The 15,351-nt window shown below is 34.2% G+C and overlaps 1 protein-coding gene across 1 annotated transcript in view; it reads left to right on the forward strand.

Moving 5' to 3' along the window:
- The first annotated feature begins 6,425 nt into the window (after window positions 1-6,425).
- The window catches only part of LOC133322191 (protein timeless homolog), a 178,561-nt gene continuing 169,635 nt past the window's right edge, over window positions 6,426-15,351 (forward strand). The window contains exons 1-2 of the mRNA XM_061531236.1: window positions 6,426-6,534; window positions 6,590-6,913. Of these exons, the coding sequence (XP_061387220.1) occupies window positions 6,433-6,534; window positions 6,590-6,913 (426 nt within the window). The 5' untranslated portion in view covers window positions 6,426-6,432. The remainder of the gene's footprint in view (window positions 6,535-6,589; window positions 6,914-15,351) is intronic.

Consider the following 15,351-nt stretch of genomic DNA (forward strand, 5'->3'; position numbering starts at 1 on the left):
TTGATATCATCAGCTTGGTCTTCTCGCCATTTACTGCCAGTCCCACTTCGGCAGACTTCTTCTCAATACCTTCAAAGGGGATATTTCCGTTCGCAATGTCGATGTCATCTGCTTAGGCGAGTAGCATGTGCTGTTTGGTGTACAGAGTGCCATTTCTGTTCACATTTGTATCTCGTATGACCTTTTACAGCTAGTTGTCAAAAAGATCACACGACAAACTGTCGCCTTGTCTGGAAGGTCCTTCTGACTGTAACGGCTGACCTCGTGACTGTTAAAGTTATCCTGTGTAGCCGTATTAGTTAATTTGATTTATTGGGTCTTTTCCAGGATTTTGCACAGTGTGAAAATCTGCTCTATGTTGGATTTGCTAGGTCTGAAGTCGCATGGTAGGGTCCAATAATTTCATTGACCCATGAATTCAGTCGTTCACACAGCACGCTGGATAGCACTTTAAATGCGATGGGAAGGAGACTAATTCTCCTTTTTTGTACACGGGACACAGGATGCTGAGGTCCCAATCATTGGGCATGTATACCTCTAGCCAAATTTTAATAATCAGTTGATGCATGCTACTGATCAGTGTCTCACCACCGGTTTTGAATAGTTCGGCTGGTAATTTATCGACATGTGTTGCTTTATTATTCTTTAGCCGATTAATTGCTATTCTGTCGTCATATGGGATAGGTGTATACAATCTATACCGTTATCTCTTATTGGTTCTTGGATATCTTCTTCGACGTTACTATTTGATACCAGAAGCTTTTCAAAATGTTCCTTCCAGATGCTCAACACGCTGTCTGTATCTGTCACCAGGTTTCCTGATTTCTTTTCCGATTTTTGCATTAAAATCTCCAGCAGAATTTTAATGTCATGGCCAGGGCCAAATGCTGTTTCTAGGCGCTCGTAAAAAAATGTATTTGGTCTGTTCATCTTTATCTTCCGTCTGAGCATGGGCGCAGATAATTACAGCAATTCGCTCATCTACTGGATGATGAAAATAGTTACCCCAGGTGACACCGCGGGGAGGTCAGTGTTCACAATTTAGATGAAAGAGGGTCCAATATAAGCCTGAAAATTATAAATATTTATCTATTATAAATATAGGTCGCCATATAAGGGTACCCCCAATTTTCGGTATTTTGATTGTATTTTACGACCAATCGGCTGTAATTTAGTAATTGAGTTCTTATTAGGTAGCAAATTTCTAAACTGAAAATTATAAATATGGATCTATTATAAATATAGGTCGCCATATAAGGGTAACCCCAATTTTCGGTATTTTGGGGTTTTTGAGCGCATATTTCAACCGATTGATTTTTTTTGTAGTCGTATTGGATTGAAATTTGGCTCATCTCATCTATTTGGCCCAATTACGAACCCCATTGAAATTGAGAAAAATCGGCTCAGATTTAGATATAGCTATCTAAATCTGAACCGATTCACAGTGGGTTAGAGTACCATGTTTTCTTGGATCAAATCAGGGAAGCTATGTTAGAATAATTTTTCTTTATTTTTCAGTTAATACCATTAAAATAAGTTAAAACCAGTGAGCAGAGCAGTATAGTCGGACGGGGCCGACCATACGATACCCTACACAACTTCCATGAATATCCAACTTTCTGTGGTTCTATATTCTGAGATTGGGCAATATTTCGCGATATTTACACACTTTTTAATGACTAGAGGCCAGCAAATGTTACTAATAATCAGTACAACACCTTTAATTACTTGTACAGATTCCCTTCACCGTGGGTTGTGTTGTGATGTTCGGCTTTCGACTCGAAAAGTAGATTAATTAAGTTTTCGGTCCACTTCATCCGAAAAATATTAACTGATTATCACCTAACATTTTAGGCGTTGTCCTTGACCATAACTGGAACCTCATGGAACATTTCAAAGCGATCATCGCTATATTTCCGCCCTCCAGTGTGATAATAGGTTACTAAATAATATATGAATACATAAGCACCTGTAAATATTTAAGTGTAACTCCCGCATCCGAGTACCTACGACAATATAATTGGTATCAATTTAATGGTCAACCACTCCTCTTGGATATACTATCAACTTCTCGGGTCTATGTCCTTCAGTGGTAAATATATACGCTATATAATACAAATTTTGTCATTTTTCACACAAAAGTCAGGGTCCATTTGACCCGCTAAATATTGACCGATCATTATCAAAACAGGCATGCTTATTCTTTGGCCTGATCCCCTTCTCCATGCAAAAATTCGCGGCGTTTGGGTCGTAATTGCGGCCTCTGGAGCGACCAGAAAAACCGACAAAAATAAAGTTTTTGGTCCAGAACCCATCCTACATGCAAAATTTCGTGAAGTTTGGTCCATAACTGTGGCCTGTATCGTGTTTACAAATTATAATGGACAGACGGACGGACGGACACACATGTCTAGATCGTCTCAGCTAGTCGAGATATGACGATCGGTATACTTAAAGGTGGGTCTAGGACCAATATTTCGCGGCGTTACAAACTTCTGGGGCTGCACAAAGCTATAATACCCTGACAACATAGTTGTGTAGGGTATAAAAAATGTTTTCTAAGTATATTTGAGTATAATTTTATTAAGTAGTGCCAAATATCAGTGTAGGTATATAGTGCAAGGAGTACAATATGATAACTTAAACATTGAATTTTATACATCTTAAAGTTAATCATCCACATCGTCATCATCCGCAGCCGGGGATGGTCCGTATGACGAATTTTCAGGATTTCGACTGTCAAAAAGGTGTAAACGTCGAAAACGACATATACCTGTATAAAATGTAGTAAACGTCATTTATTTCAATATTATCACCATATACAGTCATTTTCAAGAACATATATTATTTTTACTGTATATCTGGCTATTCTTTACTAGAACTGATAAAAAATTCCGAATTTTTTTTTAAGAAAAAAATTTTGATATTCGATATGAATTTGAGTAAAGCATACGTTATTTCCAACTCGATAAATGTTAATAGCCATTTTATAAAAAACATAATGGTTTTGAGTGGGTGTATGTCATTTACGTCACTGTTTCTCACAGGCCACCTCTGTCCGCAGCATCACCAACTTCTGATAATTGCTCAATATGTAAAAGGGCATTTGACACAATTTCGGGTCCGTGAATAAAAAAAATTGTGCAAAGTGGTAGGCATATTATACAAAGGATACGTTTCAACAAAAAGTCGTCCTGTATTGTGTGCATATATTTGAAATTTTTCATTATTAATCTCATGGCCACTGGATACAGCTATAACCGACACGTGCATTTTTATTAAATTAACATATATTTTTGTTATTTCGGCAGATTTTTCTAGCGTTTTGGTGCGTTTTTTTGATTTCTTTAGCTAAAAATGCCATCTTGTCATTCATTGTTTGAGCGCTCGAATTCATCATAAGCTTCGACGATTATTAAAAACAACGTTCGAACTTGTACCTATAAAAAATGCTAATAAAGAACGCTTTTACCCGACTACTTGAAACTGCACAACACAATCACTATTTGTCAAAACAATGAATATTATTAAAATAAACAAAAACAAAATATTATTGTAACAAAGAATATCATTAAAAGAAACAAAAATAACAACAATAAAATAATTAGAAAAAATAACATGAAAAACAAGAAAACACAACACTCAACAACAGCACCAGCCACGAGATCAATGTGACTTTTAGCTAATTTGACTGCTACAACACTTGTATTAAACAATGCGTAGCTTCTAAAAGGCACAAAAGGGCAGCGTAAAATTTTGCAATATAACACAGATTTATGTCCTCTTTAATATAAACCAAAAATTATGACACGAATGTGGACTAATAATAACTATTTATCCATTTAAAATATAAAAATATTATTTTTTTTTTGGCATTTTCAATATAAATAACTAAATCTTAATCACTTCCAAACACAATTTCATACTCAAATGTTAACGAAGTATTTGCAAAATAACCTAAACTTCATGGTTCCGTTGAAAAATGTTTAACTTTTACAATACTTTTTAAAATAAATAAAATTTTCTACGGGAACGTTTTCACTTTTTTCAGCCTTTTTTGGCACAAAAATTTGTATGAAGTTTGACTTTGAAGTTTCACTACAAAAACACCAGTCCACTTTTGACATTAATTTCAACGACAAATGATGTAGAATTTTATATACTTTAACCGTGTGCAAAAAATTTTAACGATACTTAAAATTTAATTTTTTAATTAATCCAAGGAAACAGGGTATTCTAACCCACTGTGCGATTGTCAGATCCTATATATCATTTGATTTCCACGAAATTTAGCATAGCGTACTGAATTGAGTCTAGAATAATGTGTGTTAAGTTTCCGGAAAATCGGTTCAGATTTGGATATAGCTCCCATATATATTTTCGGCCGATTTAATGTAAATAGAAAACCATACTGCCAATATTGGTCCGATTGAGACAAATTTTTACACAGAGTATTGAATTATGTCCAGATTGATGTATGCGAAGTTTTGTTGGAATCGGTTCTGATTTAGATATAGCTCCCATATATAGGTAAATGGTGCACCAAATTGAAAATGTTTGCCCGATTGGGACAAAATTTTGTACAGCGTACGGAATTTAGTCGAGTTTGACATCTGTGATGTTTTCCTTGAAATCGGTCCATATTGATATTTTAGGTAAATGGTGCACCAAACTTTCAATATTTATGCGAATGTCATGCAATTTTCTTATAGATTTCAGAATGTCATGTGTATAGGTTTTATTGGCTCAAATATCTATGTAGATCACATTTGTTTTTTACCCGATTCCATGTTAATGGTCATCCAAAGATGGTATGTCTCTTCTATCAACAGGATATTGTACTCATTATCATTTTTTGTTTGTACCCAAAGTGGTAAAGGGTATCATATAGTCGGCCCCGTCCGACTTTTGATCTTTCCTTACTGGTTGTCTTTGAAAACATTAATCTATCTGTGACATTTTTCCAAATTTTGCGCTAATTTTAAGCAAAATAAATGTACTATTTGCTTTAAAAATTTCTCTCTTTCATTCGAAATGTTGTCGACATCAATTTTGCTCACTACATGTTTGAAAACTGCAAACAGGTTTTTCCTTTTTGTTATCTTCTTTTCGCCATATTTCAAAAAGTCCGATTTTTTATACGGAGGTTGCCTAGATAAAAGAGGCATTACTCGCAAAACGCAAAAAATGGCCACTTGAAATACATTTAAATTAACTCATTAATTATCACTTAATTTATGTGCAAAATTTCAAAGAGGTCATATTGGGTCATTTTTTTTTTAATAGCTTACTGAAAGTCAATCTATCAAATTACTTTAACTTTTTAAAGTCCTCATAGACTAAAGGGTTATTTTCAAGTATAGTGTCGCAAACATAAAAATGTTTTGATTTAATATAAATATACTCACTTGTATCTATATTATCCATTTTACACTAATTAATTATTGTCAACACAATCGAAATAACACGCACTCAAAGTTGACTAAGCCCCACAGAAATACATATAAGCATATTTATAGAATAAATTGTATTGAGCGACTTGCATTTGCATTTTAGAATTTTGCACAGAAAAACTGGTTATTTGACCTATAGTGCCATGTACTGAAATTAATCTCTGGCAAGTTTCGTTTTTCCGTATGAAATTTGGCAAACATTTTACTATTTGACAGTTCTTTTTATGTGGACCCCCTCTGTACATTTACAAGGTACGGTGTGAGATATAACATATCACTTGTACTTACTTTATGTACTTTTTTCCATTGAAATATCTACCTTCCATTATACTTTGCATTTTTTCATTTTTTAAGAATTAGTGTTTTCTTTTCTATTAAAATTATTTTGAATTTCGTAAATAGTTTCAAAATAAAATTTAAAAAAATACAACATTTAAAGTCTCTGCTATTTGAATGGCAATAATCACCACAGCAACGAAAGGAAAATCACCACATCTAACGAACAAGAACAACAACGATGTGCACACACCCATTCATACCAACCCGATCAATGGTCAAAGCAACGACAAACACCATGCGTGAGTACTAAAATATCTAACAACGAAAGCTTTATACTAAAAGCTTTATCATCATGTGTTGCGTAAAGCTGTGGCCATGTGTTTTGCTGTGTGCACAGCTGTTCGCAAATGACAGCAGAAGCGAATGGCGGCAAATATGACAACTGGATTTGATTTGTTGTTGTTTTTTAGTTATTTGTTTACTCGCGAAATTACCGGTGGTTGTTAAAACTCGTCGTCGTAGTCGTGTGTGACAAAATAAGAAAATTACCTCAAAAGAAAACAGTTTCGTTTCGTGTTAAAGGACAATTTAGTTTTCGGGTAGAAGTCGGGAAGAGGTAACACGTGGTTAAACGGTAAGAACGGAAAAGTGAAAATTAAATTCTAACAAAAACATTCCATAAAATCCAACAAACAAAACCATGTCGGTCTTGCTGGCTGACATTGATGCCACTTGTGCGGCCTTGGGTTATTCTGATGGGCAACGTTATCAGGCTGAGCCTGATGCCATCCAGGGCTTGAAGGTAAGTGGTAACATATTTCATGGAAGAAAAACTAATGTGATTTCGTTGATTTCAGCACTTAATTTGGATTCTTCGTCGCGATCTTGACAATCATGAATATCGCCGTCATTTGGGCCATGCCAAAGTTCTGCAAACAGATTTGGTTTATATGTTACCCGAATATGTTAATGATGAGGAATTTGCCGATGTTCTTATACGTCTGCTGGTCATCTTAACCAATCCCACATTGCTTTTGTATCGTGATGGCCCACCCAAAGATAATCATGGACGTAAAGTCTTTATGGAATTGATTGATATCTTGCAGGGCTATAAGAGTGCCTTTACGCGTGATAAAATATGGGCAGCATTGTTTGGAAAGTTGAAGACATCTTTGGAAGTGGTAAGTCGGAAAATATATTCACACATTATAAAACTCCAAATATGTTGAGTAAAATTGAAAATTAAAAGAATGTGAAAGAAAATAGACAGTGAAGAATTAACAATGCGTACGTAAGAGTAACGAAGTTGAAATCTAAAAGCAATATCCAGCTAAAGCAACAACAATATGGAGTCCAACAAGGTGGTCACACTTATAGTGCCAATGTCTTTACATATTCCCCAAGGCAATATGGATAACTATTTGAAGCCTGATTACTAAAATTTATAAAATATACTACACAACGGTCTTCTTCTTCACAGATGAACTGAAAGTCTTCTATATAGGGTTAAAGATCTTATTTCTTATCGAATAGCTGAGCGTCTCCTTCATAGCTGAAGGTATTCTTCTTCATGAGAGAGCTGAAGGTCTTCATAGAAAAACTGAAAGTCTGATTCAGAAAATATCTGAAAGCCATCTTCGTAGATGAGATGAAGGTCTTCTGCGAAGAAGTGCTTGAAGTTGGTTCCTAGTTTGTAACGTCAAGAAATATTGTTACTACACCCACCATTTAGAATTCCGATCATCTGGGCTAGCTGAGACATGTTTCTATGTAGGGAATTCTATATAAGGACCAATGGTCTACCATAGAAAGACTCTTTGGTTTTCTATACAAATATCCTTTGATTATTATACCCTCAGCCCTTTTTTTTACACACGGTGAAAATGTGCCTTATCGAAATATTAATTTTAGATCCCATGTTTCTTTGGACCAAATTTGTTTCAGACAATTTAGAGTCTATTGTCCGTCCGTATGTCTGGCCGGCTGGAGGGCACCATAACTCTCGAAGGGATCACGCAATTTCGACCAAACTTTACCCATCGTAATATTTCTTCCAAATTTAGTTTAAGTTCAAAGATGGGGAATATTTTTCCAAACCTTCTGGTACCTCGCCCACAAAATTGAGCTAAACATTTATTTAATAATACCCGCGAACGGACTATTCGACTCGACCCAAACTTTATCTTTAATAAGCCTAAATCAAGTCCAATGATGGTACCCATTGGTCCTCTCCTTCTGGTACCTCCCCCATATATCGTACAAATTTTCAATATTTATAAATCCGATTTGAACCTAACTTTGCACATCTCATTACCTTTATAAAGTCCAAAGATGGGACCCATTGGTCCACACCTTCTGTTTCCTCCCCCACAAATGTTGAAAATATTCAAAATTTATAAATCCATTATCATGCAAATGGAATAATGTACGTTTTGAACCAGACTTTGTACAACCTATTATGTTCACTAAGTCTAGATCAAGTCCGAAGATGTTCTCATGTAAACTTATCTACTGGGTATCAATATGAAAACCTACTTATCTTTTAAATGAAGACCTGTAGCAGATCTAGTACTCTTGTATAAAAAACGATTGGACTACTATAAAAAGTACCATTGGTCTTCTAATATAAAAAAAAAACATTTCGTTGTATAATATAAAGACTCCGATAACAACGATGTATTTTTTTTTTACATTTGTTGTTGGTGGATTTTGTTCCTGTCGATGGTTTAAATGTTTCTCAGTTTAACGGATACAGACTACGCCGAGATTTGTAGATTTTTAATTTTTTTAAAGAATTTTTCCACGATGAGCTCCATTGGAGGGTTTTAAAAAACTATTCTGATCTCTATAGTCGTAAATTTTAAAGGAGTTTTTTATAGACTGTGTTTAGGCGTCGATTTTTAAAGATTTTTTTCATAGATTGTACAGAGGTCTTCAGGCGGAAATTAATAAAACAAAAATCAGGGACTTGTAGGCACTTTTAAATTAAATTTTGATAGACTCATCTTTGGTCTGTAGGCATAGGTTTTAAGTGGAGTTTTTCGTAGACTGTGTTCAGGTCTATAGTCGTAGATTTTTAAAGGAATTTCTTATTGACTGTGATAAGGTTGGTGGGCGTAAATTTTTATAAATATTCTCTATTTTTAAAGCAATTTAGGCTTTGGTGTCTTATATAGGCGTGTTTTTTATAGAATCCTGATTTCTATAGGGATAGATTTTTATCGAATTTTCCAAACCTATGATGATTGCATTTTTCAGACCCTTTTATTGCATTTTTCAGACCCTTTGATGACTTTTATCGGCGCGGACTTTTATAAAAAAATTTCAGAGCCTCTGAAAGTCATGAAAGTCATACATTTTTGTAGAGTTTATATGATGACTTCTAGAGGTGGCCGTTTTTATAAAATTTTAGAACATATGCTGACTACAATAGGTGGATTTTTAACAATTTTCAGAGCACGCGCACAATGTCGCGCGTGCGTTGTAATATAATTTTTCGCAACATATGTTGACTTCTATATGCATGGATTTTTATTGATTTTTGAGAGGCTATGCTGATATTTATAGGCGTGGATTTTTATAGTATTTTTCAGATAGGCGTGGACTTGTATATATTTTTTTCAGGCGTGTATTTTTGTAGAATTTTTTCAGAGTATAGGTGTGGATTTTTTAAGATTTTTTTTCAGAGTATAGGTGTGAATTTTTTAAGATTTTTTTTCAGAGCATACGCTAACTTCAATAAGCGTGAGCTTTTATATAATTTTTTCATAGTCTCAGCTGCAGAATTTTTTGGGCGTGGATGTTTATGGATTTTTTCAGAACCTCTGCTGCTGACTTAAAGACGTGTATTTGTATACCCTTTACCACACTGTGGTACAGGGTATTTTGTCTTTGTGCATATGTTTGTAACAGGCAAAAGGAATCGAGATAGACCCAGGGCTCCATTAGAGCATATGCCTAGAAGTGATTCTTAGTCGATTTATGCATGTTCGTCTGTCCGTCCATTTATTTTTGTGAACAAAGTACAAGTCACATTTATGATCCGATTTGGATTAAATTTGGCACATGTCACTTATTTGGCCCAAGGACGGACCCTTTTGAAATTGGAAAAAACAGTTCAGATTTTGATATAGCACCCATATATAGTTTCGTTCGGATTTATGTAAATGGAACACCAAAAAGTGAAATTTAGGCCGATTAGCACAAACTATTGCACAGTATACTGAATTAAGTCCAAATGTATGTATGCGAAGTTTTCTTGGAATCGGTTCAGATTTAGATATAGCTTCCATATATAGTTTCATCCGATTTCATCAAAATGATGTACCAAATAACTAATGCTTGTCGCCTTAGGACGAACATAGAACCTAGAATAACGTGTATTGGACTTTGTGTCGAGATAAATTTTGGTGAGCGCACTGTGTTGCAGAATACCAAATGGTGGATGCCACTGTTGCTCAAATACATCCATTTATATATAGATCGTATACATATTTTGATGATTCGATGATTGATATTAAATTTCAGATTGGTATGTGTATGTGTTGTTTTAATTTAGTTCAAATATCTATTACTTCACCAAGTTAATTTCGTCCGCTTCCATTTTAATGGTCCTCCAAATATGGTATGCCTATCTATAGGATATTCTACATATGTGCATCTCTTGTAGGTACCCAATGTGGTGAAAGGTATCATATATTCGGCCCCGTCCGACTTCTGTATTTTCCTATTTTTCTAATTTTTTTTTCAGAGCGATGTAGAACGCATATTAAGATGTCTCATTTTTTAACGTGATGCTTTATCGCTGTACTGTCATATCATTTTTTTAATTGTGAAGAGATAGCCCATTTTATACCTAAATAGCTGTAATGTCGGCATTTTAGGTTTTCAGAAAATACTAGCTAATTCTCAATATAGGTCCGCGTTTTGACAACACCCCATATAAATATTCGCCTCATTTTAGGTATTTTGAAAGTTATATCCAAATTCCAAGTTCATGGAAGTAAAACAGAAAAAAATCTTCGTAGAATATATCCATTACTTAAATATAACAGCTCTTGCCCTTTTTAGGCATTTCGATACTATTAACCACATTTTCCAAAAGATGTGCCAATAAGTAGATATTTCGAAGTTTTTTTCTTTTTTGTTCTAGTTTGGTATACTACATCTTCCCAATCTCCACTTAAAACATTGTTATCCTTGAATTAACATTTAAAACCCAATATTTTAAAAATACAAATCCAAAAATGGTTTCTTTCCTAAAAAAAACTCACTTGAGATTTACTTAACAATCAAAACAAAATCTCAACTTGTCGTGGTAGAGCAGCAACAAGTTTTCATCAAACTAAAAATGAATAGAAAAAACAACAACAAAAATCTTCTTGGAACAATTAAATGTTTGGCAAGTACTAGTTGTGTTATGTATGTGGTCCTCAACTTTTTTGTGTTCTGTTCTGTTTGTTTGTCAATTTTTTTTCGCTTTTGCAGAAAACAAATCCAATTTTTATTGTCACCATTCTTGCAGATGAATGCAAGCACCCCAAAACTTTTAGCTTAATCTTGTCTTAAGGAGACATCTTACAGACACGTAACACACATACAGACACACACACACACAACAGCAGGATGAAGGATGACGACCCCAGTCGTACATAAGTTACACAAACAATTTTGTGGCACAACCATTCACAGCAACAGCAGCCGGCATAGGAGACATTTTACCAAGAAACGAAAAACTGAATTGACACATTTGTCACCCAAGTTGTCGAAAAACAATTCTCCTCCGAGTTCGGTACAATTGGAGGGAAGTTGAGGTTGTTGCGTTTTCTGGCTCGTCGCATGAAAAGTTCAGAAACATTTAAGGTGGTATAGTCATCGTCGTCGTTGTCTATTCTGGCAATGGCACATGTACTAAGCCAGACATTGGCTGAGATGCGCCGAACCAAAACAACAAAAATTCAAAACGAGTATAACTTGAAATGTCAATGCAGACAATGATGAAATTTTTCATAAACAAATGTGACACAAAGTGTAATAGGGAGGAGGGTAGATTTTAATATTTAAAATAATAATTCAAGCAGATGTCTTTATAAATATCAATTGGTTTATATAGAGACCAAAAGTCTTTATACAGACAAAACGTCTTTATACAGAACAATTGGTCTATATAGAGACCAATGGTCTTTATACAGACCAATTGGTCTATATAGAGACCAATGTATAAAGACCACTGGTCTATATAGAGACCAATGTATAAAGACCACTGGTCTCTATATAAAATATAAATTTTTCAAGGTATACCTTAGGCGATTTTTTTTTAATTGAATTTTCGAAGCATAACCTTAGGCGTGGATTTTTTAAAATCATTGTTTCAAGGCATAACTTTAGTCTTGGATTTCTAAAATAATTTTTCAAGGCATATCCTTAGGCGTGGATGTTTTATAATACAATTTTCAAGGCATAGCCTTAGGCTTGGATGTTTTATAGTAAATTTTCAAGGCATATCATTAGGCGTTAATGTTTTATAATAAAATTTTCAAGGCATATCCTTAGGCGTAAATGTTTTATAATAAAATGTTCAAGGCTTATCTCTAGGTGTGAACTGTTTTTAATTCATTTTCCAAGTTAATTGATCGATATCCTCAGTTCCCTAACCACCCTATTATCCTACCACTCAAGACATGTAAATGACTTGACTGAAAAGCAATTGTCACTGTTTTTAGTTTTCTGAATGAAAATACACACAAAAAACAATTCACTTAAGGAAAAATACCAACAACCCAAACAAGAAAAAATTTGGGGAAAAAATGTTAAGAAAATTGCATTTTGAGTAGACAGCTAAGAGTTGTAAAAGAAGGAGAGGAATGACAACTACCACTCAAATATTTTTGTATGACTGGCAAAGTTACGAAATTCTTTGTAGAAAGTCGAAAGTTTTAGAATAATGAAATGTGAAAAAACAACAACTGCACATACTTCTAATTAAAGGATAAAACAAATGGGTGTCTGCAAAAATAGTTTTAAATACTAAAAACAACAAATATTATATAACAATTCATTTGACAATAATTGCTAAAATTTCAAAATTATTTTTAAGGATAAAAGTAAACGAAACTTTCTACAATAACAACAAATTTAACGCAAACTAGAAAAAATCGGTGGCTAAAATTTTAAACTGGATCACCTCCATGCCGATCTTATTTTCTAAGTGTAATATACAAAAATAAATTGATATTTAATTAACAGAAATAATTATGATCGTGCAACGAGATAGATGGATTTCTTTCAGGTTTTTTTTTAACACGCAATAGGCATTTCAATATCCAAAATACAGCTTTGAACATTTGCACATATATTGTTTCAACTCCTAAGATAATTGGTGATTTGTAATGATGCATATCGGACCACTTTTTTGTATAGCACCCATTTTTCGATATGTCCCACATGTTGATAATTATACTTTATCAGAATTAAATTCGAAGTCGACTTTGACAAGTCTGCCCGTTTGTTGAAATCACGAAGACGTTTGGCATTGTAAATGGGATATATCGGTTTAGGTTGGCACAAACTAAAGCAACTGAAATAGCAAGCAGGGAATCTTGCTTCTCACATGTACGAGGGCAGTTCGGAAACGTCTTAGCCTAGCACAAAAAGCGCAGAATAAACAGAAAAAAGTTAAGTGGTTTGGAAACTTCCATCTCTGTTATGAACACATGTTAAATTTTGTTTCGATGTGGCAACCTCTTCATATAGAAACAGGCGTTCAAAAAAAAAAAAAAAAAAAAAAAAAAAAAAAAAAAAGCATCCGCAATTTTCATACCCTTCACCACACTGTGGTACACGGTACTATGCCTTTGTGCATATGTTTGTAACAGGCAAAAGGACACATGGTTCATTTTGAGAATATGCATAGAATCACTTTTTAATTCGATTTATTCATTTCCGTCCGTCTGTCGAATTGGATGAAATTTGGCACAGCTCATTTTTTTGGCCCAAGGACGAACCCTATTGAAATTGGGAAAAATCGGTTCAGATTTACATAGAGCTCTCATATATATTTTCGTCCGTTTTATATAAATGGTGCACCAAAGCCCCTATATATCTTCGATTTGCACGGAATTTGGCATAGCGTAATGAATTAGGTCTAGAATAATGTGTATTAAGTTTCCTGAAAATCGGTTCAGATTTAGATATAGATATATATATTCGTCCGATTTTATGTAAATGGTGCAGCAAAGTCCCTATATATTCTTCGATTTGCACAAATTATACACAGCGTACTGAATTAAGTCTAGAAAGATATGTGTTAAATTTCGTATAAATCGGTTCAGATTTAGCGTACTAAAATAAGCTTAGAAAGATGTGTGTTAAATTTCGTGAAGATGAACCACGTAGTGGACGTCGAAAAAACGGCAACAACAACAGAAATTGTAGCCAAAGTGCATGATACGAGTATGGTATTAAATGATCGTCGAATAAAAGTGCGTGATCTTGCTAATATCATGGACATCTGAAATGATCGAGTCCATTTCATTTTGCATGAAGAACTACAGACGAAAAAACTTTCTGCAAGAATGAACTTTTCTAAAGCTTGTTTGCATCATTTTAAGCGAAATAAAATGGGGTTTAAGCGTCGTTTCATAACTGTTGATGAGACATGGATCCACCACTATACTCCAGAGACAAAAGAAAAATCCAAACAATGGGCTGAAGCTGGAGAAAGTACCCTAAAGAAGGCAACAACAATTTAATCGACTGGTAAGGTTATGGCAACAGTTTTTGGGACTTCAAAGTTATTTTATTGATTGAATATCTGAAAAAAGGTAAAACAATAAATTCAGCTTACCATTGCATCCTTTAAATGTAGAAATTCGAGAAAAACGTTCTGGCTTATAACACTTATAAATAATTTTTCATCAAGACAACGCAGAGTGTCTTAACAATGGCTAAAATCAAGGAATTAAAGTACGAGTTGCTTGACCACCCACCTTATTCTCCTGATTTAGCTCCCAGTGACTTTTACTTGTTCCCAAATCTTATACCAGTAAGAAAAGTTCAAAAGTCGGACGGTGCCGGCTTTGTGATATCCTTCACCACTTTAGGTACATGATATGTTAATATCTACAATATCCTGTAGATATAACGATCATAGAATCTTTGGAGGACCATTGAGATGAAATCGGGTGAAATTAAATGTGCTATCTAGATAAACATTTGAACCAATTGAACCAATAAACATTTGAACCAAAATTGCATGTCAAACGGACAGACTTGGATTCTTTGGTGTACCATTTGTATGAAATCGAGTCAAATTATGTATGGGAGCTATATATAAACCTAATTGAGTAACCGTTGCATACACCATTTGTTTTTTGTATCACTATATTCAATTTAATACCTATATGAAAATCTGAACCGATTTCAAAAAAACCTTATCACGCATTATTTTTTTCTCTAGCATTCGCTATGCAAAATTTTACTCAATCAGACAAATATTGGGAGTTTGGTGTATCATTCACAAAAAATTGGACGAAACTATATATAGGAGCTATATATTAATCTGAACCGATTTAAAAAAACTTCGCAGACATTAGTCTGCATCTAATGCAATACTCTGTGC

The sequence above is a fragment of the Musca vetustissima genome, unplaced genomic scaffold (genome assembly GCF_032173495.1).
Source record: "Musca vetustissima isolate MV318-11 ecotype Yass unplaced genomic scaffold, APGP_CSIRO_Mvet_v1 utg21807, whole genome shotgun sequence".
NCBI lineage: Eukaryota > Metazoa > Arthropoda > Insecta > Diptera > Muscidae > Musca > Musca vetustissima.